General features: G+C 42.7%; 1 protein-coding gene across 6 annotated transcripts in view; it reads left to right on the forward strand.

Annotated features, from left to right (window-relative positions):
- The window catches only part of MON1A (MON1 homolog A, secretory trafficking associated), an 85,531-nt gene extending 76,163 nt beyond the window's left edge, over positions 1-9,368 (forward strand). For 5 of the 6 annotated variants that reach the window (XM_042449666.1, XM_042449671.1, XM_042449669.1 and 2 more), the window contains 4 exons: positions 1-202; positions 1,099-1,864; positions 3,290-3,437; positions 4,179-9,368. The exon at positions 1-202 ends at the window's left edge or, in 4 of these variants, runs on beyond it. In XM_042449666.1, the coding sequence (XP_042305600.1) occupies positions 1-202; positions 1,099-1,864; positions 3,290-3,437; positions 4,179-4,319 (1,257 nt within the window). In that variant the 3' untranslated portion in view covers positions 4,320-9,368. Of the gene's footprint in view, positions 203-1,098; positions 1,869-3,289; positions 3,438-4,178 lie in introns of those variants that run through there. The other variant, XM_042449672.1, reaches the window with a different exon arrangement.
- Positions 9,369-25,002: the final 15,634 nt, after the last annotated feature.

The following is a 25,002-nucleotide window of genomic DNA, read 5'->3' on the forward strand; positions in this document are numbered from 1 at the left end:
CTCTCTGGGAAAGAGGAGGAAGATATAACCATGGAGGCCTGGCGTATGCACCAGAAACATGTCTTTGTTCTAAGTGAGGCAGGCAAGCCAGTGTACTCCCGCTATGGATCTGAAGAGGCACTGTCCAGCACCATGGGAGTGATGATGGCTCTAGTGTCCTTCCTAGAAGCAGGAAAAAATGCCATCCGGTCTATTCATGCAGGTACTAAATATATCACATTGCAGGGGACATTTACATTGAAATCTTGTTATATGCCTTCAAGTCATTTCTGACATATGGCGACCCAAAGGCGACTTGGCATGATTTGTTCAAAGGATGTTTGCCATTGCCATCCTCTGAGGCTAAGAGAGTGTGACCTGCCCAGGGTCAGCATCATGCTGGAATTTAGGGGACTGAAGGAAAACTTGTGTGGGATCTTATTTGGGGGGCAAATCCTTCATCCCCCCACCAGTTACACCCCCAAGATGGAACCCCCCCTCCTGGACTCTTTAATTTAAAAAAATCAAAAGTGTTTTTAGACCATTTCTATATTTGTTTTGCTTTTTAAAAAAATAGAGCACTTTTATTTGTATATGCAGACCTGAAAGTACCCCAGAAGAAAAAATGACCCCCAGATCTGCCAATGCCTGCTGTAGGATTCTGTGCTCCCTTGCTACTAGTAGATTAAAAATACTGGTTTACTGGTAGAGTTTAATTTTCCTGTCACAGTAGTGACTGCAAACTTATTTGCTTGGGACACTGTCTTTCTTCTCACCATTACCTATAGTAAGGCTGGAGAACTTGAAGCACTCAGATGTTTCCATCATCTCTCAACATTGACTTATCTTGGTCAGTGCTGGTGGAAGGTGCAGTTCAGCAACTTTTGCAGGGCTACATGTTCTCCTGTCCTGCTATAGAATAAGGGGAAGGGAGAAATGAGGAATTGTTGTCCTAAATTCTAAGTCTGATGGGAGGTGCAGTCAAGCAACATCTGGTGAGCCTCACATTCTACCCAAAAAGAACTATCGCTGCTTCCTGCTGGGGTTTGGCGCAATAATTAGAAGATACTGATATGTGTTTATCATTTTTTTTCCTCTCCATCTTTGCTTTCTTGGCAGATGGATATAAGATGGTGTTTGTGCGCAGAAGCCCGCTGGTGCTTGTCGCTGTGGCTCATACTCGGCAGTCAGAGCAAGAAATTGCTCAGGAGCTGCTTTATATTTACTACCAGATTGTTAGTCTTCTGACATGGACCCAGCTCAACCGCATCTTCCAGCAGAAGCAGAACTATGACCTGAGGAGACTGCTGGCAGGCTCCGAGCGTATCACCAACAATTTGCTAGACCTGATGGCCAGGGACCCCAGTTTTCTGATGGGTGCTGCCCGTTGCCTGCCTATGGCTGCCGGGGTCAGGGATGCAGTGAGTTCCTGCCTCCAGCAAGCCAAAGCCAAAAGTCTAGTATTTGCCATTCTACTGTCCAAGAACCAGCTGGTGTCTCTAGTGAGAAAAAAGGACCAATTCCTACACCCAATTGACCTCCACTTACTCTTTAACCTCATCAGTTCCTCCTCCTCTTTTAGAGAAGGAGAGGCCTGGACACCTATCTGCCTGCCCAAGTTCAATTCCAGTGGTTTCTTCCATGCCCACATTTCCTACTTAGAACAAGACACTGACTTGTGCCTTCTCCTGATATCCACGGACCGTGAGGACTTTTTTACCGTGTCAGACTGTAAGCGCAAGTTCCAAGAGCGCCTGAAGAAGCGTGGTGTTTATCACGCCCTCCTGGAATCACTGCGCACACCTTTCTACAGTGCTTCCCAAGTAGGAATCCCAGAGCTCCGTCACTTTATCTACAAATCAAAGAGTTCAGGACTCTTCACCAGGTAAGCAACATCTCTGGCTGCTTTGTTGAGGGCAAGGTTGAACAGGAGTAATTTTTTTTACCTGTGGCTTCTTTTTGGTCAGAGTAGTTCATACCAATCAGGATGGCATCCTTGTTTAGCCATAGGACGTCAAGATATGTCTGAGTCACTGTAACAGAGACTTTCGAAGTTCCACTGGCTCCTTCATCAGGTAAAAGTGTCAAAAATCATATAGGAGAAAGAAAAATATGATGATGTTAGTCACAGGCCAACATTTTGTCAAGATGTCGTTGTTGTCCCAAAGGACAGTAGCAACCTGGCTCTCAAAGGAGGTATCTCTTTGTGTTGCTAATGGAATTTAAATTTTATTTCCTGGACTTTACAACTCTTTTGTCACCCAAAACCCACATGGCCAGAAGGACAAGTGGCCTGCCTGCATGGATATCCTCTCATATCATTTTAACTGAGAACAACATCAATAACAACTTCTGGAAAAAATGTAGGCCTGTGTCTAACTGTCATATTTTTCTTTCTTAATATATATGATTGTTAACACCTTTGCCTGATGAAGAAGCCAGTGGAGCTTCAAAAGCTTGCAACACGTATTTGTGCATTTTCATTGGCCCAATAAAAATATCACTTTTTGTGGATTTTGAATGTTATTGTACTTTGCTATATGGCCAACCAAGCTACCCCTGGACATGTTTTATAAAAGAGACCGTATGGCAAGTTCCTGCCAACCCCACTGGTTGTGAGCTGGCAGAGAAAGTGAGCTGTAGCTGTTTGAATAACTGAGCTAAACATTATTCTTGGTTTTTTAAATACTAGCCAAGTTTGGGCACCTTGTTTGTTTCCCCTTGTTTCAGCAGTCTGGAGTCAAAACACACTCTCAGGCGACTATATATGTACTGTTATGTTCTCACAAAAATAATTGCAATTTATGCTTTTTAAATTCTTGGGCATAAAATGATGGATTGTAGAAATATTTCTAGCATCTTGTTTCAAACCTGATGGTGAGAAATGATTATTAAGAGTATCTTTCCAGTCTAGTAACTTTTTCTGGAATAAATCAAGCAACCTGGATGTTGCAAACAAAACAAGAGAAGGCTGTAGTTCCAGTTAAAGGGCCCTCTGCATGGCACCAATACAGGACATATGATCTGTGGGGCAGAAATGTATTGTAGACATTATGGAAGTCCCTAGTCAGTCTATCCATTTCCTGATCCCAAGTTTGTAATTACAGTTAATAGTGCCCATTATAAATGAAACTGTAGCTGTACTAACTAGATATTCCATTTCAATTATAGCTCATCTGACAATATGGAGAACATTTACCATGTTCATTGGTTTTGCTTTCTTCCTGAAGGAGATGCATGAGAAGCAGCTGCTCTGCTTTCATTTCTTTTATGATGAGAAGGTCTAACCAAAGAAAAATTATTTTTCCAGCCCAGAAATCGATGCTCCCTACATTACTGAGGAAGAAAAAGAGAGACTTCTGGAACTATATCAGTATTTACACAGCCGGGCCCATAATTCCTCCCGTCCTCTGCATCACATCTATTATACTGGATCAAATGAAAATCTCCTGGCTTGGGTGAGAGTTCCACTTCCTGGCTGCTGTGACTCAGTCATTTCTAGAGAATTTGTAGCAAAAACAGGAACTGGAGCAGGAGCTTGAAGTGGGGAACCTTTGGCCTTCCAGGTGTTTTTGAATTTCAGTTCCAGTCAGTCCCTGTCAGCATGGCTAGTAATGGTAAGGTATTCTGGTAGCTTAAGGCCAGCAATATCTGGATGGCAAAAGGTTCCCCAGCCCAGAGATGTAACTTTGCTTACTGACAGGTGGTATATTCCTTTATTATACAGTACAGTTTTGCCATTTTAGGATTAGAAGATTAAAAGATTAAAAAATCAAAAGCTAAATTAACATGTATTGTAACAAACTACAAATAAACATTAGTTTGTTTATCTGTCTTCTGAGGGAATATTTTATAGATACATTCATCAATACCCATTACTATGTTTTTTTTAAAGTGCTGTTGCTTAAAAGGTCTGTAAGGTTTTAACTCTAAATCCCACAGGCCCTTTCACCACTATCATTTTACAAGTATAGTATTCTTCATCAGTTTTCTTACTGAAAAGTTACACATTCCTTCCCCAGATTCAGACGGCACAGTGTAAAAGATTACAAATCATTTCTTACAACCAATACGCCAACATCTCCTTGTGTACAAGATGAATGGAGGGTTAGTTCTTTCTGAACATAGCAACAACACTAGAGGGACTTCTTTGCTTTGATGGCATGTTGTAATGCAGTTTTAACGTTCCTTTTCTCTAGGTGACTAGTGCGTTTGAGCTCTACGTATGCTTCAGCCCCCTGGGAACCAAAGCAACAGCTCTCACTGCTGTTAACAAACTTATGAGATGGATCCGCAAGGAAGAAGACCGGCTCTTTATATTATCACCCCAGACATACTGACCACTGTGACCTGTCCTGTCCACCCTGTGGTTACTGAGCTCTTCTCAGTGCTAGTGAATTCTCAAAGGAATATCTTCACACCTCCGGTAGGACCAGATGAAGGACTGGCAACATGACACACTCAGGGGTCCTTGTGTGCCTCCTCAATCCCAACTGGTTATAATGAAGAAGCACTCCTCCCCCCAGGGTCGATATGAAGGCAATTTTTACCAGGTTTTGTTTGTTTGTTTGTTTGTTTGGCAGGGAAGAATGGCTGAGGGGAGCATCCCCCCCAAAAAAACTGGAAGTGATCCCTATATGCCCTAGAGGGCACCAAGGGTCTTTTCAGTTCAATTTTTGTTTAAAAAAAAAGGAGCATTGAGAGATGCAGAGCAATGCTGTACTTCCAGATCCAGTGAATGACGTATGCAGCCCCAGACCTTGCTCTCTCCCCCACTCTCTGAGATAGATTCCTCCCACAGCCATGAATAGGGAGGGGAAAGGCTTATGTGACGACAGTAGAGCTTTCTGCTCACGTCTGTGAAGGAGATTCATATTTGTTTTGCACTAGATTTTAGATATTATGATTACTGCTTCTGTAATGGAAACCTGGATGTCGTAACAACCTACAGGTCTATCTAAAGGCACTCTTCATTGTATATGGCCCCTTCTACTATTTTCAGACTTCATGTCTGAGACCGTCTTTGGAAAGATGCAGGCCTCACCTCCATGGCTGACTTTTCTTCCTTTTCAGCCAATCAACAGGTAATATTTTCTGACACAGTTCTCCTGAATGCTCACTTTGGATGGGTGCTGAGTTGAACTCAGCAACTTTTTTGAATGAACTGAGTGCAGCAAACTAGGCTGGAATATGAAATTTAGCAGTATGTGTCTTTAACCACTCCCCCAAAGTTGCACTGTTCATTTGGGGGCTAAAAACAAAGATGAACTTCTACCAATTGGCTTTAAAGTATTTTCTTTTTCTTTTCCCACTTTGATGGTATCAATCATTCTGTACAAAAATATGCAGAACACATTTCTATTTGGTGGCAAGTCCTACAAATGGGTTCTTCAAACCTCTACCCTCAAGACCTCCTTGGAGAGAATTGAAAATGACTAAGGCAAACCAATCATAAAAAAAGAATGCAAAGAATGTGGAATCTGTCCTATAATGATGGCAGATATAGACTGAATTTGATATGATCAGTTGGCAATTTTATGTTTACATTTAATCTTTCTTTGATAAATTCTTTGCTACAGCTATCTCTTTGTAGCAGAGAGCTCAATGGTTTAGCTTTCCTCAGGTGAAGCACAGGCATTAGTACTACGGGTATCATGACTCTGCTTCCCATTTCAGACAGAGTTTGCTCTTCCAGCAGCTCCAAGTAGAGACAATTTTAGTTGCATGTATTTTTCTTTCTCCCACCACATGCTTCTCAAAGTATGCTTATTCATCCACTGTCATTTCTCCTATTTTGCTTTTACACTTAACTTTGTGTTAAGGTCTAACTAAGGGCAAGGTTTTTCTCCTTGGGTAAAGGTTTTTCAGGGAGCATTTTTTTCTGCCATTCCACTTGTACTACTTTTTTAAAATTAAAAATAAGGTGATGAGTGACAGTGGGTCCAAGAACACTCCTCCCCTCTCTCTTTTCCCATGTTTTGTAGACAGACACTTTAGTCAAGGCTTCAGCCAAGTGCCACCTTAATTTCAAATATTGATAAATGGAATAGCAGCAAGCTGAACAAAAAAGATGTCACCTTCAGGGCCTGAGGCTAGGGAGGGCATGAGAAGAGCAAGTTGGTGGTTCCTTTGGCCATAGCTATTATTATCTATTATGTTTAATAATTAATTGTTTTTGTAGAATGTATGCCATAGGCAGGTTTATTTTATTTTATTCTATTTTTAAAATTTAAAATTTAAATTTACAATGCTTTATAAATAAAGCTTAATATCAATAATACCAGGCAATATCTGTATGTTTCAGGAAATACTTTAAAAGGATGCATTGTTGCAGCCATAGCCAAGCACTTTCTTCTTTAAAGAGGAGAAACATTGCTGCCATTTTCATTGTCCCTGCTGCCTTTCTATCACACCCTGTTGAAGGCAGCTATGGGAGAGGCCTGGATCACAGGGCCATGAATTTTCTCCCCCACTCCCCGATACAATTCATTCAGGACCATGAATTTGCCTCACGATACACTTTCAAAGCTAGTCTAGCATAGTGGTTGGAATGTTGGACCAGGGTTCAAATCTCTGCTCAGCCATGGAGACCTACTGGGTGAAGACTGCTCAGTACATTTCTGCTTGACTGTCCTGTGGGCTGGCTGCACACACAACTGGTTGGTTAGTGTTGGACTAACAATAGCAGCAGCTGCTAATTGCACTTGCAATGCATAGGCCCATGTAGAAATGGGAGAAGATCTCATTGTTTTATTTTGGACTAAAGCTCTCAGAACCCTAAATTAATATGGCCACTGGCCATGGCAGGTGCAAGATTCTTGGATTTATAGTCCAAAAAAGTAACTTTTCCAAGCATTGAGACTGACCAGTGAAATCCAAGCAACAGTTTGAGAAAAACAACTATAGAAACATGATAAGCAAGCTATACACTCACTGGGGGAAAGTGGTCCTTGCCCATCCTAGACCAGGGGTGAGGAAAATGTCTATGAGCTACACAGCCACAAGGCTGATTTTAGATTCCCTAGCGTTTCACTAGTTCCAGCAATTTTTGAATGATGATTACCACCACCACTGGCACTGTAGGGAAATATGTTTCCCTACAGTGCCAGGGGGTGTTGGGGGCAGTTTTGATTTTTGCTTTTTTTTTAATTGCTAGAGCAATATGTAAACTGGGACAAGCTTTTTTTTAAAAAACCAATGAACTAAATAGGAAGTTGACCCCTGATTTATTTCATACCCTCCAACATTTCACACGAGAACCAGGGCATGTGTGGCCAAGCAACATCAGGGGTGGTCAAGATGGCAACAATTATTAATGAGGAAGAACAGATAGGCTAAAAGAGGCTGCAGCTGTTTGATTTTGATTGAACCTACTGGGTAAGGTCTCACTCTCTGCATCCCCCTCGGCTGAGCTAATTCAGTGAAAACTGTTGTGGTTTGAACTCAGCTTGCAGCAACTGAAGTAAGCTGAGGACAAACAAGGAAAGTGGGAGAGAGAAAGTGAGACATTTTAAAAGCAGCTGGGAAACTGGGAAGACAGAAGATTGATTGACACTGTCCCTGTCACATCAGGACAGCCGGGGTCTGTTTTGTCCCATGGAGAGGGGGGGAAGCATCATCTGGACATAAAATATACCAGGGGGATCTCAAAACATGGCAAAACTGGTACTGAGAGGATGGGTCAGAAAAGTAAAAATTACCCCCATGGCATCTAGAGAACTCAGCCCAGGATATAACACCATGAGGTCCCATGGGGGTCAATGCAGCCCTCCAGCAGTCACCACCCTGTTGTCCAATGTGTGGCAAAGATTCAGAAAGAAACTCTTCTAGAACATGGCCACATAGCCCGAAAAAACCACAAAAAACGATTCCTTTCTAGATTTTCCAAATGCTAGCCCCCATTTTAGACCTAGGCAACCAGACTGCCTTCTTCTTTAAGGGATTGGCAATCAAAGGAACATGTACCTAGTGCAATGCAGGGCTGTTATCAACAGTGTGCTTTCATCTGGGTTGTCCCTTATGATTGGTTTAAATGACTGCTTCCTTCTAGCTGTAGACCAGATCAAAGTTCCCAGTTCAGAAAACTCTCATGAGTTCATGTTTGTGGTGTTATATGCCACACTGTCATCCACAAATTTATTGGATTACTCATTATTTCAACCACAACGGAAATTCAAGGGAGAGGTAGGGAAACACTTTGCCCCAAACAACAAAGAGGTTACCAGAGTTAATTTTAGATTATTCAAATCCAGATGAGTATCAGAGGAAACTGAAAGTCAAATTTGAGTCACTGAGGAAACAGAATATTTTAAGATATAGGATGACATAATTGATAAAAAATATAGGGGTGTTTTCACCTATGCATCTTAAAGCTACTTTTCCTTACATCTGTCTGCCTGTACAGGCAGCAATTTGATTTTCTTACCGCTATGTACTGCTATTGTTATTTGTGGCAGAAAAAGAATGAAACAATAAAAAAGATGTTTGATTAACTTAGGCAGCCTCATTTCACAGAACCAGTGAATTTAACAATGTAATGGCCAACAAATGGAAGTAGGGATATAGTTGCTTCAATAAATCCAGCAATTAAACAATTGGAGTATTGCTGGAGACATACAGGAGTCCTACTTTTGGTATGCCTAATGTAACAACACAGTCCATTATACTTAAGGATACATGACATTATCTTATATTTAAAAAGGAAACTAGCTGTATGATCCATGAGTAAAATAACTAAAAAAACAGAATCGAATAATACCATTACTAGGTCACCAAAATAAAAAAAAATATGTGGAGACAGTTATGTGCCTCATGAAAATTAAAAATCTATGTCATTTGATGAGAACAGATAAGGGCGCAACATGGTGGCAGACAGTTTTGGAAAAATTCTCCAAATCCACCAGTTCTCTAATTCCAGCAGAGAAAAGTATCTATCTATCTATCTATCTATCTATCTATCTATCTATCCGAGAGAGACATTATTTATTCTAGGTTAGGTTTAACAGTGTGTGGCCATCCAGATGTTGTTTAATTACAATCTGCATCAGTCCTGGTAGATTGGTGATAAATTCTGTCAACATCTGGTGGGCCATATTTTGTTCACCTCTGTCTCAGTTAGTGAACTTTACCACTCTGGATTGCAAGTGGGAACTCATGTAGCTGAATGTTCATGTGTACAAAAAGAAAAGGAAAATATCTGTATGTAGAAGAGTAGCATGTCAGGAAGAAAGCTAGACTAGAGCCTTTCTTCCTAAGATCTAGTATTTCATGTGCAGTTATGTCTTTGGTATGCCAGGTACTCCATTTTCACCTGCATTACTACACAGTGACAATTGATCTATTCATTTGTCTTAACTTGTTAATAAAATTTATCTTTTCCTGATAGCTCATCAAAGTAGTGCTGTCAAAATGTCTACCATCCCTAGGTTTAAAAACAAACAAATGAACTTGAATTTTAAATTCTTAAAATTTCTGAAAGGGTTTCTATAAAGCTAGGATGTTAGAAATGTCTATTCCAGTGCCAGTTTCAAATGCATAACATGTCTCTCCCCATTTTTCCAGATGTAAAATTACCTGCTTTCAGCTATACAATTTACTCCCAACTACACATTATGGCCATAATCAAATTGATATAATGTGTTAGCATGACTATGCCAGCATGCCTGGTTGAGGCAGTAGGAGGGAAAGGGCTGCATATCCAGTGGCACATGAAGGCATTTGAGAAATAGTCTGTTTGGAGTTGCCTTCCAGATCCTTTCTGTTTTCCCTGACCAACTATGTGCAGTTCTGGAAACAATGTAACTGCTAATCAAAGCATCCCTGACAGATGGCCATTCAGCCGGGGATGCTTTGATTGAGAGTTCCTGCATGGCAGGAGGTTGGACTGGAGGGTCCTTGTGGTCTCTTCCAACTCTATGATTCTATGATTCTAGTATTAAGTGCATCAAAAGAATTCCAGCTCATATGTCCAAATGTGTACACACAACTGGTTGTCACTGCTGAAGTAAGATTCAGCTACCAGTCTAGCCAGTTTCCTACACCGAATATGGAAGGATGCCATGTTGCCCTTTACCTCAAGTAGCAAAATCTATTGGGCCAGTTCATCACTGTCTCTACCTTTCGATGCAGCCTTCAGGAAACAGATCATTCCAGGCTTGAAAAATGAACAGTCTGTGGTGTTTATCACACCAAGGTTTTTTGGGATTTATGGAGCTCAGATCTGGGGTGACTGCGGGTCCACGATGCGAATTCACATCATAACATGAATGTGTTATCAGATGAGATTCCTTTCTATGGGCGCTCCTTCCGTGACGCTTCCACAGTGATTCCAACATGACCACTCATTTTGGTAAAATCAGAAAAAAAGTGAATTCACAGAATTCGCTTTCAAGCTCACTTCGATTTCACTTCGAATTGGTCTGGTGTGGAAGATCACTCTAATGTTGCCCCCCTTGGCCCCCTGCATCCTGCTCCTTCATCCCCCTCCTCCTCCTTCATGCCATCTCGTCCTCTCTGCCACCCTGCCACCTATCCCATCATCCCCTGCCTGCTCCTGCATCCGAATCCTGGCTCCAGTGACCCCCTGAGACCTTTCCCATCATCACCTGCCTGCTCCTGCATCCGAATACTGGCTCCAATGACCCCCTGCAACCTATCCCATCATCCCCTGCCTGCTCCTTCAGTCCGATGAAGGATGACAGCTAAGGAGGGGGCAGGGAAGGAGGACAGCATCCAGAACCCCACTGAGCATGTGCAAGGGTCCCAATTCGAATCATTGAATCCACATGGTATGTACTGGTGTGGTAATACAATTTGCACTCACTCCGCTTTGCATGAATCTGCATTACGTGACTTGCCTTGGATTCGATTCCTCCTCGATTCAGAAGGGCAATGGAAGGACAGCCAGGTGTGATAAAACATTCACGTTATAATGTGAATTTCCATAGCTGAACCAGGAGTCACCCTGCAAAAAGCCCCGTGTGATATACTCCTGTGTGAGAGCGTGATGGGGGACAAGGAGGAAGAAAATCAGAGGAACAGTCGGACAGACTGGTGAAAACATGGTTCAGCACAGGAAGAAAAAAAGGACTTGATGCAACTGGTATATTTAAAAGTTTGGAGTCAGAACAGCCACATGATGGCAGAAAAGAGCTAGATTTCTGAAAAAGCTTTCTAATGGTGATAACATGAAAAAATATGTTTTTAAAAAATATCCCAAGCAAATATTCATAAGAATTTTTTTTTCAGTTTAAGCATGGGAATCCAAAGTCACATTTTCTTCTATATATCTGAATTTGAATGTCAAGCCCTGAATCTGCAAGAACTGAGCAATGCTGTGAATGATAGGGTGACTTGGAAGTCACTCATTCATGAGGATGCCATTAGTCAAAGTTTACTTGACAGCAGTTAACAATAATTTGTTGTTCTTTTGTGGCTTTTTCAGGCTATGAAGCCATATTCTAGAAGAGTTTTTTCCTGATGTTTGGCCAGCAGCTGTGGATGGATCTTCAGAGAATGCTGGCATGGAAGAGAGGGGAAGTGATTTGCATGTTAATATGTGTATGTGTTCAAACACGAATCAAGGAGCATGAGTGACACTGCAGACTGGGTTAGCTAGAAAAATCAGCAGTAGCAGAACACTTTATAAACCATCTTGGGCACAAAATGCTATTTGAAAACACTGAAATTCTGAACCATGCCAACAACTATCAGGTCAGAATGCACAAGGAAGCCATTGAAATCTATAAACACCCGGACAACTTCAACAGGAAATAAGAAACCCTGAAAGTAAACCAAGTTTGGCTACCATCCCAAATGAAAACCACCCAGGGGGATTCCCAGCAAAAAATGGATCATTAAGTAAATGGACACCCTGAGACCTTGCCATTCAACCACAAACCAACACACAGATTAACATGCAAATCACCTCCTCTCAACCAACAGTGTGTGTGTGTGTGTGTGTGTGTGTGTATGTCCCACTCTCTTCCATGCCAGCATTCTCTGAAGATGTCAGCCAAAGCTGCTGGTGAAACGTCAGCAAAAAGCTCTCCTAGAACATGGCTTCATAGCCTGAAAAACCCACAAAAAACCATGGATGCTGGCCATGAAAGCCGTTGACTTCACAAATTGTTGTTAAATGCTTTCAAGTCATTTCTGACTCATGGTGAACCTAAGGCCATATGGGGTTCTTTTGGCAAGATTTGTTCAGAGGAGGTTTGCCAATGCCTTCCCCTGAGGCTGTGAGCATGTGAATTACTCAAGGTCACCCAGTGGGTTTCATGGCCAAGTTAAGAATCGAGCCCTGATCTCCAGAGTCATAGTCCCACACTCAAACCACTACACCATACTTGCTCTCTTAACATAGGTGCTTTAAATTTCAGTAGTCATGATGCTTGTGATTGATTCTTTAGTGCTGAATTTTCTTCAGAATTTTTCACAGTGGAAGACTTTGATTGCCAAATTCCTACTTACCCACTTTTACTGTAGTTTAGTCCTCCCTATAGCAGTAGTGTGAATAATACTTTCATTAATGCTAAGTACACAGTTTGAAGTTTTTAGATAACATCTACTGTATTCTTACCTACCACTGTGGTAAATACGCTGCTTGGCCAATTGTACCACTTCATTCCAGAGAACATGCAGTTTAGTACATGTGAAATAGCTGTTACGTTATTTGTTTGCATAACTTGTGGTTGGTGACGGTTGTATCAAGCATTCCCCCACGTTGTGCTTGCTTCAGTTTCAGCCAAAGTCAAACAGTCCTAAGGGACCTACAAAGTTTTTTTCATGTCTTCCTATTTTGTCTTTTTTTCTCCCACCACCCCTGCCCCAAATCTTGTGGAGAAGATGTTAAGGTGGCAGGATACATTTTTGCTACATACAGGACCATGATTTATCACACACACACACACACACCTACACCCAGACCAAGTTTGACCAGCAAAATAGGCAACCCTGAGACAGCAGAATTTTAAGAAGAATATCGCACGGGCCCTGAAACGGGCCTGTTGCATTCCAAAATGGGGGCACGCACTGGTGCACATGGGCGCGCATGGAATGGGATGGGGCTAGGAACGCATCTTACTGCACAAGGGAATGCCATCACTGCCGCCGGGTGTTCCAATCGCGTCCTACATCTGTTCCAGAGGGCGCAATTTCTGAGAACGCTTCGGAACAGTTCTCGGAAATCGTGCCCTCTGGAACGGATGTAGGAGGCGATTGGAAAGCCCAGTGGCAGTGGCGGCATTCCCTTTTGCAGTAAGATGCGTTCTTAGCCCCATCCTGTTCCTTGTGCGCCCATGCGCACCCGTGCGCACCCCCGTTTTCTTCTAAGTGTTCTAAGGCTGACAGGGCAAACTTGACTCATATCCTTGGGATAAAACTAGATATACGAAGGCACTTAAAACATCCAAAGACTTTTGAGAGGGGTGGAAGGTTTCCCCCCCCCACACATTTTTTTTATTTGCAGAACTGGGGAGGGGATTGGATTATGGAATATGTTCCTTTTGAATGATGATGAAAACATTTAATAGCAATCTCAAGTACATTTCTATACTGCTTATCAGTGCACTTAAGCACTCCCTAAGCGCTTTACAAAGTGTAAGCCAATTGCCCCCAACAAGCTGGGTACTCATTTTAGCGACCTCAAAAGGATGCAAGCCTGAGTCGAGCTTGAGCCCTTGGCTGGTATTGAACTCACAATCTTGTGGTTTGTGAGTGAGTGAGTGGCTGCAGTACAGGCATTTAACTACTACACTACCAGGGCTCATTACTGGACATAGGACCTTATCGCTTGGTGTATATCCTCCACGCATTCTTTCTAAAATTTATGTAGCCAGTAGACATTTATGTAAGACTATCACTTGACTTCTAAAAAGTGCTGGCAGAGTGCAGCTGATGGTGGCCAGCAATTCGGCAGTGATTTAGTGTGTGATGATCCCTGCCTCCATCCTGCATCCCAGCTGCAGCCCCGGAAGCTAAAGCCAACTTATAACACCAAGTGATGAGCTCCTATGTACAGTATTTCACATCCTTGTAATTCCTGATCTTGGTTTCCTTTTCTTATTTTTCTAGGAATGAGTGCTTTATGTCTACAAGGCACTTTGGGTAGCTAATGGAGAGGAAATAATTTTATTTGTATTGCTAATGTTGATGATTTCTTCTGTTTTGTTTGTTTGCTTGTTTTTTGCCTGTTCCTCATAAATTGGCAAAAGCAAAAAGATTCTTTATAGTTAATGTGTTCCTTCCAGTTCAGGATCTTGTAGCTCCATTTGTAGGACTAATAATCTCAAATTGTAATTATTTCCTGAATAAACTATACCTTAATTATATCAAACATGACACTTTTATGCCAAGACATATTATACTTGATGCATGTTATGTTCCTAAAGAAACCAAGTGACTTTCAATCTGCAAAGACTGCTAGAACTGCATTTTTTTTCAGTTTTCCCAGTTTTTTTCTGGGGAAAAAACCCCAGGGTTTTTCTCCCCATGGCTTCAAAATTTCTGGAAATTTCCCATCTGCAGATGAAACTCAGAAAATAAACAGGGAACAATTTCTCCTCTCCGTTAGGGCTTCACGATGTGTGGACCTCCTGATGCTAGTGAAATGAAATTTCCATCAGCCCTGATCATCATTTAGGAGAAAGGATGGAAGTTGTTGTTCAACATTTTGAGTGTTACCCATTCCCCACCTCTTCTGTGGAACAGGCCACCTGCTGCCCTCTCTATGTTTTGGATTCTAACTCTTATAAGCTCTAGCTAACGTGGCCAATAGTCTGGATATATGGGGAGCTGGAGCTGAAAACACAGCACAATTCCTTCTGGGGTCAGTAGGCCCCTTGAGGGGGAAAAAACCCACAAACCCATAGCTTCTTTCTTGCTGCTATAATGTGTGACATAGTGGTTCGAATGCTGGGCTACAACTCTAGAGACCAGGGTTCGATTCCCAGCTCAGTCATGAAACCCACTCGACAAGTCACTCTCTCTTAGCCTCAAGGGAAGGCAATGGCAAACCTCCTCTGAACAAAGCTTGCCAAGAAAAACCCATGATAGGCTCATTTTAGGGTTGTCATAAACTGGAAGTGACCTGAAGGAGCACAACAACAACAACTACACACACAGAGAGAGAGAGAGAGAGAGAGAGAAGATACAAAAGGGAGTTAAACTGTATGATTTGTCCCTGGCCCAAATTCTGGCTTGTGGATATTAATCTAGACCCCCTACCTTCTGGCCCCTTACCTTCTGGCTGTAATACCAATTAAAGTCCTAGAAGATACATGAAAGATACATGTGTATATCAGTCTCTCCTTAAGTGGACAACATGCAAAGACCACATAACACAAAATAAGCAGTGGACTCACTGAGGGCCAAAACAGAGAGAAATCTCTCGTCCCTAATTTTTGGCAGATAATCCTAGGGTGGGTGCTGATCTAGATTTAGACTACAGGAAGGAAAGTGGGGATCTGAGTAAATATATATTTCTTGACAGCTTGAGATAAACTGGAATTAGGAAAGGAGCAAGTTAATTCTCTTTAGTTGCCTACTGTCTGAGGAAGGACACAACAGCATGTTTTCCACTTAAGGAGAGACTGATATACACGGAATAGGTTTGCAGAGAAACCTGGAGTCACCATATCTCACGGGTACATTTTCAAGAAAAGCTCCAAAATACCCTGTACTGTACAACAAAATTAGAAATAATTTTCTAAGTACAAATATCAAAAAGGTGATTTCATTTCATTTTATTTTGAGAGTTTGGATTTTGCTTTCATTGTGAGTCTATGGAGACTATCACATGAGAAAATCAGGGGATTAAAAGGGCATTTTCCCAGGAAATTCATGCAATTGCTGTAATGATTTTGAGACAATATTGCAATCTAAGGACATTATCACATGGGAGGAATGTCTCTCAGTTTTGAAAGAAAAGGAAGTGGGGCCAATTTGGAAATGAACACAAGTATGTGGATGGTGAGATTCATTCATTACCCTTTATTTCATGATTTTTAGGTAATTTGTGTTATTTGTTCATTCATTACCTTTTATTTCACATTATTTAGGCAATTCACATTATTTGTTCATTCATTACCCCTTATTTCACGTTATTTAGGCAATTCACCAATTCAAAATCAGTCCAAAGCAACCTTGTTTTTGGTTTGAGCATTGGACTATGACTCTAGAAGGCAGGGATTGAATCCCACTGCATGACCTGATGCAAGTCACACTCTCTCAGCCTCCTCAGAAAATGGCCATGGCAAATCCCATCTGAATAAACCTGCCAAGAAAACCCTGTGAGAGGGTTGTGAGAGAGAAAGAGAGAGCTCTGGTCAATCCCTTCCCTCCAGTTGGAGAGGATGAGTTTGCAAAGGGAAAGAGCCAGAAAGAGCTGAGAGAAGGAGGGAGGCAGTGTGTGTGTCTTTGTGGGGAAGGAGGGCTGCTTCATCACCAAAACAGCTCCAGAACTCCCAGAGGAACTTTGCAAGGCTGAGAGAAAAGCCCCACACACAGGGAAGGAGGGAGGGAGGGAGGAAAGGCAGACTTTGGGGCCAGTGTTTTGACTTTTTTGGGAGGCCAGAGTATTCCCCTGGGCAAAGGAGCCTGGGAATTGTAGTCTGATTCGAAGCCAATCCAAGGGTGACTGAGACATGCATTCCATACCTGCCAAATTCGAATTGAACACAACTTTGGAGTGGAACAGGATTTATAATTCTATATTTCCCTGAATTTACACATCTCTCAGTTGACCCTGGATTGGGTTTGAATTGACATAGCATTGCCTTCGATTACATGTGATAACCTCTCACACAAAAAATGTGAAACCCCATGATTGCATCTGGGATCACACCGCACTGACCTTCCAATTTCCCCCGTGTGATAACGTCCTAAGAGTACTTGTCCTGGGAAGAACCAGGAATGCTCCAGCAACAAATGATTCATGGGATTTACCTGTTACTTGCTGGGGATTATGGGAATTATAGCAATAACATTTATAAAGTACTAGGTGAAGGAAGGGTGATGTAGTTATATCTAACTTGGCTTTGTTTTTATTGATGAGAACAATAAGGTTAGCAAGCAGCATGAAAAAAAGTGACAGTAGTAAAGAGACTACAAAAATCATGTATTTTGGAACTGGAATGGGGAAAATTAAGAGTAAGGAAATAATCAATGAAAGCTGAAATTTTATACTGAGGGATCTGTAAGGAAGCTTCACAAACAGAAAACTGTTATGCTGCCAATCAAAACACAATGTGCAACTCTAATGCCTTAAAAAGGAATTAAACCATTCTAAGATTAAAGTTCAAATATTAAAATCAACACATTTATATTAAAATCACACAATAGCATAGCACAAAAGCACTGGGCAAACTCATCGTGGCTGGGATTGTACAAATACAGAATACTCCAAGTATGAGGAATCTATATGTAGCTGGGAGCTATTCCGGGAAGGCTTGCCGGAGGAGATCCATCTTGACTGCTTTTTTAAAGCTATATAGGGTGGTTTACAGACCGCCCTTTTGGGGTGGCCTGTTACCGCCCCTTTCCCCACCGGATCAGGGCCTCAGCTGCCACAGTGGCAGCCTCTGAGGCCCCGATCCACCGCTTTCCAGGCTGCGGGGAAGCAGCAAAAGGCCGCTTCCCCGTGGCCTGGAAAGGGGTGTCCTTGGGGCTTAATGCCCAAGGACACCCAACAGCAGCGGGGATGAAGAGAAAGGGGCCACTCGGTCCCTTTCTCATTTGTGTCGCTGGCGCAGCCATGTAAAGGTTGCACCAGTGACACAAACCGTTTTGGAGCTCCTTCCCGCACCGTTTGGAGGCAGTGCGGTCGTGACATCCCAATGGCGGTGCACATGTAGAATGGGCGCCGCCATTTTGTACATACTAGGTACGTACTAGGGTTAGGGCGTCCAGAAAGGACGCCCTTTCCTAACCCTAGTACGTACCTAGTACGTACTTTTTGCCCGTCTGTAACGGGACAAGGTTGGATATTTGGCGGATCTCATCCGGCAGGCCATTCCATAGGGTGGGAGCAACAGTGGAGAAGGTCTTCTGGGAGGTCGCCTTCAGTTTAGTCCTTACAGGTTGCAATAAATTCCTCCTAGAGGATCTGGGTGTACAGGGCAGATTATATGGAAGCAGGCGATTCCTTAAATAGGTTGGGTTCCTATAATGCACTGTCATTATAGACTAAAAAATCACAAACTGGCAGACTGAAATATCTGGGTATCTTATATCACCTCAACACATACATACATTGCTTTCATATGCTTCTTTCTTGTTTCAGATATATTATATTTAACATCTATTTCTGCAAACTGTGATTGTGATACAGTTCACAGTTAGGCTGTTTAATCTGAACAGACATAATGAAAGCCAACCAAAGGCATTTTGCTGCCAAAGGGAAAGATAGCTTCCTTCCTTCCAACAGTACAGGTGGTGGTGGTGTGTATATGATATTATGACATCTGCAATTAAAACACCTTGAGATAAATACATGTATGTGAGCCATGAATTACTATGGCCAGCCAAATCTTTTGTGGTTGGCTTACAAGTCCCATCAGACCTAGGCAGCATAGCCAATGGAGATACATATTATTCAGATAATCAATTTTTGGTCTGGTCAGGAAGTGGCTTTTAAAGTTCTTGCAACAAGTGGTTCTACATACATACTCCCATTCACACAGACATACTCACCAACCTATCAGCTAACTGTCCCGGTCTAGCTAGGGGCAATGGGAGACAGAACATACAATGGACAGATATCCATGTAGATGTGATAGTATCCAACATGCCAGACATTTCCCAGATTATTTCATAAACTACATGCTTTGCTGGTAGTAGTTCCTTATTGTTTTGCTATTTGCCTTGTTTCTCAGAATTGCCAGGCATAACAATGATGATTCAGTGGAACTGTCCTTGCATTTTACAGTTCTTACAGCTTTGTACCATATATTCTGGTCTTATCTGTGGAAAACATTTCCTTTATACAAACAAATTGTGCTTTTAGCATATTAGCCTTTGGATCAGTATGATTTTCACCCTAGCCATCTTTTGCATTGAACCTGTATGCCTTTTCTTCTGTAACCAAATCAAGTTACTCTTCTTAGCCTAAAAAACAGTAGGGGGACTAAATCACTGAAGTGACTGCAATGCAACAGATCCATTATAGGTGGATGGTGGGCAGCCACATGTGCTATGGATGGAGTTACAGTCCATCACATATCAAAGGTGCCAGGCAGGTTATTTATTTACTACTTTTACTTACATCTCAGAACTGGGACTCAAGATTGCTCATAACAAGTAGACCATTATTATTATTATTATTATTATTATGAAGAAGAAGAAGAAGAAGAGGAAGAAGAAGAAGAAGAGGAAGAAGGAACCATAGATCAAGGTGTGGGACAACAACAATTAACAAACAAACATCAGTTGAAACAAATATCAATTTAAAAGGAAAAATAAGATATGCACATATTAAAGCAATCTACATATAAAATTCATCAGATAAAATTTACGATTTAAAAATCATCTGGATAAGCCTGCCAGAAGAGACTGATCTTGGGTGCTGTTTTAAATCTGGACAGTGTATTTAGCTAATGAATCTCTTCCGGCGGGTCATTCCACAGGCTGAAGAAGTCCTCTGGCTGACAGTTGCCCACTGGCTGACTGCAGTAAATGTCTGCCAGAGGATTTGAGCATAACGGTGGTTTATATGGGAGGAGGTGATCCTGAACTGATAAAAACATTAGGATACAGCTGCACGACAAAAAGAAGCAACTAGCATGCAGCAATGTACTTACAGTATTTTTGTTTTTGTTATAATAAACACAAATCTTAACTCATCAGTTTCTTTTTTTACCATACAAATACCTGCTGAGGTAGTATATGAAATGTCAGCATACTTGTGTGAGAAGAGCTATAGCACAATAGAGAAAACCAGGAAAGCAAATATTAACCTTAAAATTTGTGAAGGTTTCTCTTGACTCTACCATTTCCCTCTTTTTCTTAAGTACAATCCTGATTAGTTCCCTGTGATATCATGAGGAGACAAAACCAGTTCAGAAATAAGCTCTCATTTTTATGTTTCTTTTGAAGGATGTTGTTGGGGCCTTTCCATATACTGAGCAATCTCTAGATTTTACGTCTTGACAAAATTACCAGTGCTTTATTGTGCTCCATGTTTTTCAGCACTGGAACTATTCATGATGTTTCCCTATATTACACCCACAAGAATACATCAACAATTTTTTCAAGTCTTTCCTTGGTTTCAGCTAAGCAGAGGAAAACCCTCATGGTTTTATGGTTCATTGCTTAGCTCACTTTTGACTTTTTCACACGGGGGCCTTCTTCTAGGTTGTTGTTGCATGCCTTCAGGTCATTTCCAACTTAAGGCTACCCTATCACAAGGGTTTTTTGGCAAGATTTATTCAGAATGGGTTTACTTTTGCCTTCCTCTGAAGGTGAGAGTGTGTGAGATGCTCAAATTCACCCAGTGGGTTTCCATGGCCGAGCAGGGATTTGAACCCTGGTCTCCAGAGTTGTAGTCCAATGCTCAACCACTCTACCATGCTGGCTCTTCTTGGTTACAACACCCCTAAACCTATAAACTGAGTCCAAAAATAGTGAGTGAGTAACATTTGTTTCCACACAGTCAGCGGATATGAGCCACAAACCCATGCTAGCAGCAGTGTGGCCAAAGCAAGTACAATTATTACCTCATAAAATGTGAGGAAGCAATAAGGGGCCAGGACTTTATAGGCGCTAAGAAGGCTTGCCAGAACTGACACCACGCCCAAGAAAGTTTACATTGGTTACTACTATTGCGGTGTCTCTGTTGTCTGAGGGAGAATGTGCATTGTTTCTGAGCACGTGGAGGGCAGGCCTGCCAGGAACTGCTGCCTACAGCAGTTCTTTCACCTCCCCTGTAGACACCTTTACGGCATTCCCCTGAAGATTTGCGGTGGACACACACACACACACACAAACTTTTTTGCCAAACCAAGTACAGTATATGACTCTAAGGTTCAAATTACAGCTGCTTGCGTAACTGTGTGACAGGCTGTGCCTGGGTACAGAAGAGGAGGGTGGAGAGACACTGCTTAACCCCATCCGCTCCTGGGTTTCCCCTGACTACCCTGCTCCAGCTTCCTTAGGCCTCCTGTGGGTGGACTGCCTGGATCGTGAGATCTAATTGGATTTATTCACTGGAGCAGCTATGTCTAAAACAGTGGCTGGGAGAGAAGAGGCACACATTTGTAGGAATGCGTGCGTGTGTGTTGTTTGCCTTCAAGTTGTTTCCCACTTATGGTGAACTTATTGCCATTCTCTGAGGCTGAGTGAGTGTGACTTTGCCCAAAGTCACCCAATCTGTTTTCGTGGCCAAGCAGAGATCCAAATCCTGGTCATCATAAGCCCTTATCATACTTGGAGGGTTTGTAGCTCAGATCCGCAATCACTCCTGTTCTAGCAAGGCGAAGCATGATGTTTTTTCACACCAGATCCAGAGTCACTCCTGTCTAGCAATGTGAATTCACATTAAAACGTGATGTTTTACTACACCTGGTTGCCTTTCTGTTGCCCTTCTGAATTGAAGGGGAAGTGGAGTCAGTTCAATTCCAGACAAGTCATGTGATGCGGATTCAAGCAAAGCAGAGTGAGTGCACATTGTATTACCACACTGGAACATACTTTGAGGGTTCAATGATTCGAATCGGCACCCTTGCGCATGCTCACTGGGGCTCTGGACGCTGTCTTCCTTCCCTGTCTCCTCGTTAGCGGTCATCCTTCATCGAGATGCAGGAGCAGGCAGAGGATGATGGGATAGGTGGCAGAGAGGATGAGATGGGGTGAAGGAGGAGGAGGGGGATGAAGGAACAGGAATCAGGGGGGCAACATCAGAGTGATCTTCCACACCAGACCAATTCAAAGTGAAATCAAAGTGAGCTTGAATGCGAATTCTATGAATTCACTTTTGTACCAAATTCACCAAAATGAGGAATCACTTTGGATTCACTGCGGAAGCGCCACGGAAGGAGTTCCCATAGAAACACATCATGTTACCACGTGAATTCGCATCATTGGACCCACAGTCACGTCGGATCTGCCACAAACCCCCCCATCCATCCCCCCAAACCTCTGTATGATAAACGCCTAAGTCTTCATGTTATTTCCACTAATGCCATGCTGGCTCTCATTTGTAGGAAAACCTTGCTGTATATGTTTATTTGAGAGTAATTCCCGAGTAAAGCAGTTTCAGACTGCATCTGAGGTGGTAAGGAGCAAGACTGCCTAGGCATTTGCTTCTGATTCCAAAATTAAGTTCATATCATAGTCCTTCTGTATGAAAAAAAATCCATTCTTGATCCCCTACCACCACACTTATTTGTTTTAAGAAGCCAAATTTGTGACAGGAAGGAGGGAAATCTTTATCAGTGCCACATTGGAAGGCACAGCCTTTCCTGGCCTTACCTTGGCCTATGTTTCTGTGCCACGGCAGGTATCTAAATAGCAGTCCCACCAAGCTGCCAGGTGTGCCTGCCACAATTGTGGGTTGCTCACTTTTGAGGTCAGAATGAGGTACCTGGCGACAGTCACATCCATGATGAGAACAAGCAACCAGCGCCAACGGCGGATGTGCCAGGCAGCCCAGTGGGATGCATGTGCAGACAGCTGCTGTGGCATGGAAATGGAAGGCTCCAGATCTTCTCAGAGGGTTTGGAGAAACTGTTATTTTAATGCTTTTTAAACTTGTTATGCTCCGGTTTTGGTGCGAGACTTGCTGGACTGCTTGCACCATAACTGGGGTTTGGGCTGTTCATCCTCCAAACAGGATGATGCCAGAACTGGGGACAGAGGCTGCATCTCCACTGCAGAATTAATGCAGTTTGACATCACTTTAACTGCCATGGCTCACTGCTATGCGATTCTGGGATCTATAGTTTTGTGAAATATTTAGCCTTTCTCAAAGTGCTTTAGTACAACAAACTACAAATTCCAGGATTCCTTAGCCTTGTCGCTATTTGATAAGCAGTTGGGATAAGAAGTTGTGGGTCTACTGCAGATCGTCGAGTAGTTTCTGGTTTGATGTGAAGTCGAAGGCTTTCATGGCCAGCATCCATAGTTTTTTGTGGGTTTTTCAGGCTATGTGGCCATGTTTGAGAAGAATTTATTCCTAACTTTTTTCTGAGAAAGATGAGAACGATGCCAGTCACAGATGCAGGTGAAATGTCAGGAATGAATTCTCCTAAAACATGGCCACATAGCCTGACAAACCCACAAAAAAATTAAGTTTCTGCTTTGGTTTGAGCCTTTCTCCTACCTTTTTGCTGCCAGGAATAGTCATTGTGCAAGGGCCACCCATTCCAAACCCCTGCCCCAGTCATCATGGATGATACACCTTATGAGGGGCGGGTTGTTGTTTTTGCTAGCCCTGGCTCTACTTTCTTTCCTCAAGAAAGAGGATGAGAAAGAGTTGAGCAGCAGCTCCCTGCCTGACACGACATGTTCCTGTTGGTTCTGTCCTGGAGGGAAGAATTCCAGGGGATTTTGGTGAAAGCCAGGCCTATGCTCTCTGCATGCCAAGCCAACTTAAGGTGGACCTGTCTGCATGTGCGTGTTTGTGTGTCTCAAGCCTTTCCGAGTAAACTCACGATTACTCTCTAAAAACCTGGGCTGCATCCCCACTGCAAAAATAATTTGGTTTGACACCACTTTAACTGCCAAGGCTCAATGCTATGGAATCCTGAGAATGGTAGTCTGAATTCTACAAACTACAATTCCCAGAATTCTACCATTCCCAAATTTTACCAGGCTGATAATCAAGGAAATCCTAGCTATTACTAATCTGGAGCTTTATGATGTTGTAGTCCAACCTTGCTTTTTAAATATATTTCCAGGACCCTGAAAAGTTCCCTTGCAAATCCAAGGCTGCAACTGCACTGCAGAAATAATGCAGTTGGACACTGCTTCACTTGCCATGGCCCAGTGCTATGGAATACTGGGATTTGTAGTTTGTTATGGCACCAGGCTCTCTGATAGAGAAGGCTAAATCTTTCACAAAACTACAAATCACAGAATTCCACAGCATGGAGCCAAGGCAGTTGAACTGGTGTCAAACTGAACTATTTCTGCAGTGCAGATGCAGCCATGATGTAAGTCGCTCGTGTTTAAAGATGTGCATGTCATCTCCTGACCTTTGCTTGAGCCAGTCAGGCACCAAGTCCTCCAGTGAGCAAAGGGAGCAAGGGACACCTGAGGAAAAGGGACATTCACCCCCTTTCCAATTGCAATGGCAAACCTCCCATGATCAAACCTTGCCAAGAAAACCCTGGGTTAGGTTTGCCTTGTTGTTGTTGTTGCGGGCCTTCAAGTCATTTCTGACTTATGGCAAGTTTCTTCATGCATCTGAGGAAGTAGACTCATGTCTAGGAAAGCTCCTGCTGCCAACTTCTTTTTTTCAATCAGTCTCAAAGGTGCTACAAGGTTTACAGACCGTAAGAAAGAATTTGGTAGCATGAGCTTTCCTAGACATATGACCATATGCATCTGAGGAAGTAGACTGAAGTCTACAGAAGCTCCTCTGCCAACTTCTTTCTTTCAGTGAGTCTCCAAGGGGCTGCAAGATCTCTACAGACTTCTTCAGAGAGGCTTTGCAATGGCCATACCCTGAGGCTGAGAGAGTGTGCCTTGACCAAGGTCACCCGGGGGGTTTCCATGGCCGAGTCAAGATTCGAACCCTGGTGTCCAGAGAATCTGAGTCCACTGCCGCCAGTAGGACACGCTGGCTCTGCGAGGACAGTGTGGTGTAGTGGTCTGAGTCAGGAGTTTGATGCCCTGGTTGGCCATAGAAACCCACTGGGCGACTTTGGGCAAGCCACACTCTCTCAGCCTCAAGGGAAGGCCATGCAAACCTCCTCTGGAGAAATGATAGGTTTGCCTCAGGGTCTCCCTAAGTGGGAAAGGAGGACACCCAGCCACCTATTGAAAAGTGCCTCCTCTCCCAAGAGAGCAGAGCCCTGGCCCCCAAAT

This window comes from Sceloporus undulatus, chromosome 2 (genome assembly GCF_019175285.1).
Source record: "Sceloporus undulatus isolate JIND9_A2432 ecotype Alabama chromosome 2, SceUnd_v1.1, whole genome shotgun sequence".
Classification (NCBI taxonomy): domain Eukaryota; kingdom Metazoa; phylum Chordata; class Lepidosauria; order Squamata; family Phrynosomatidae; genus Sceloporus; species Sceloporus undulatus.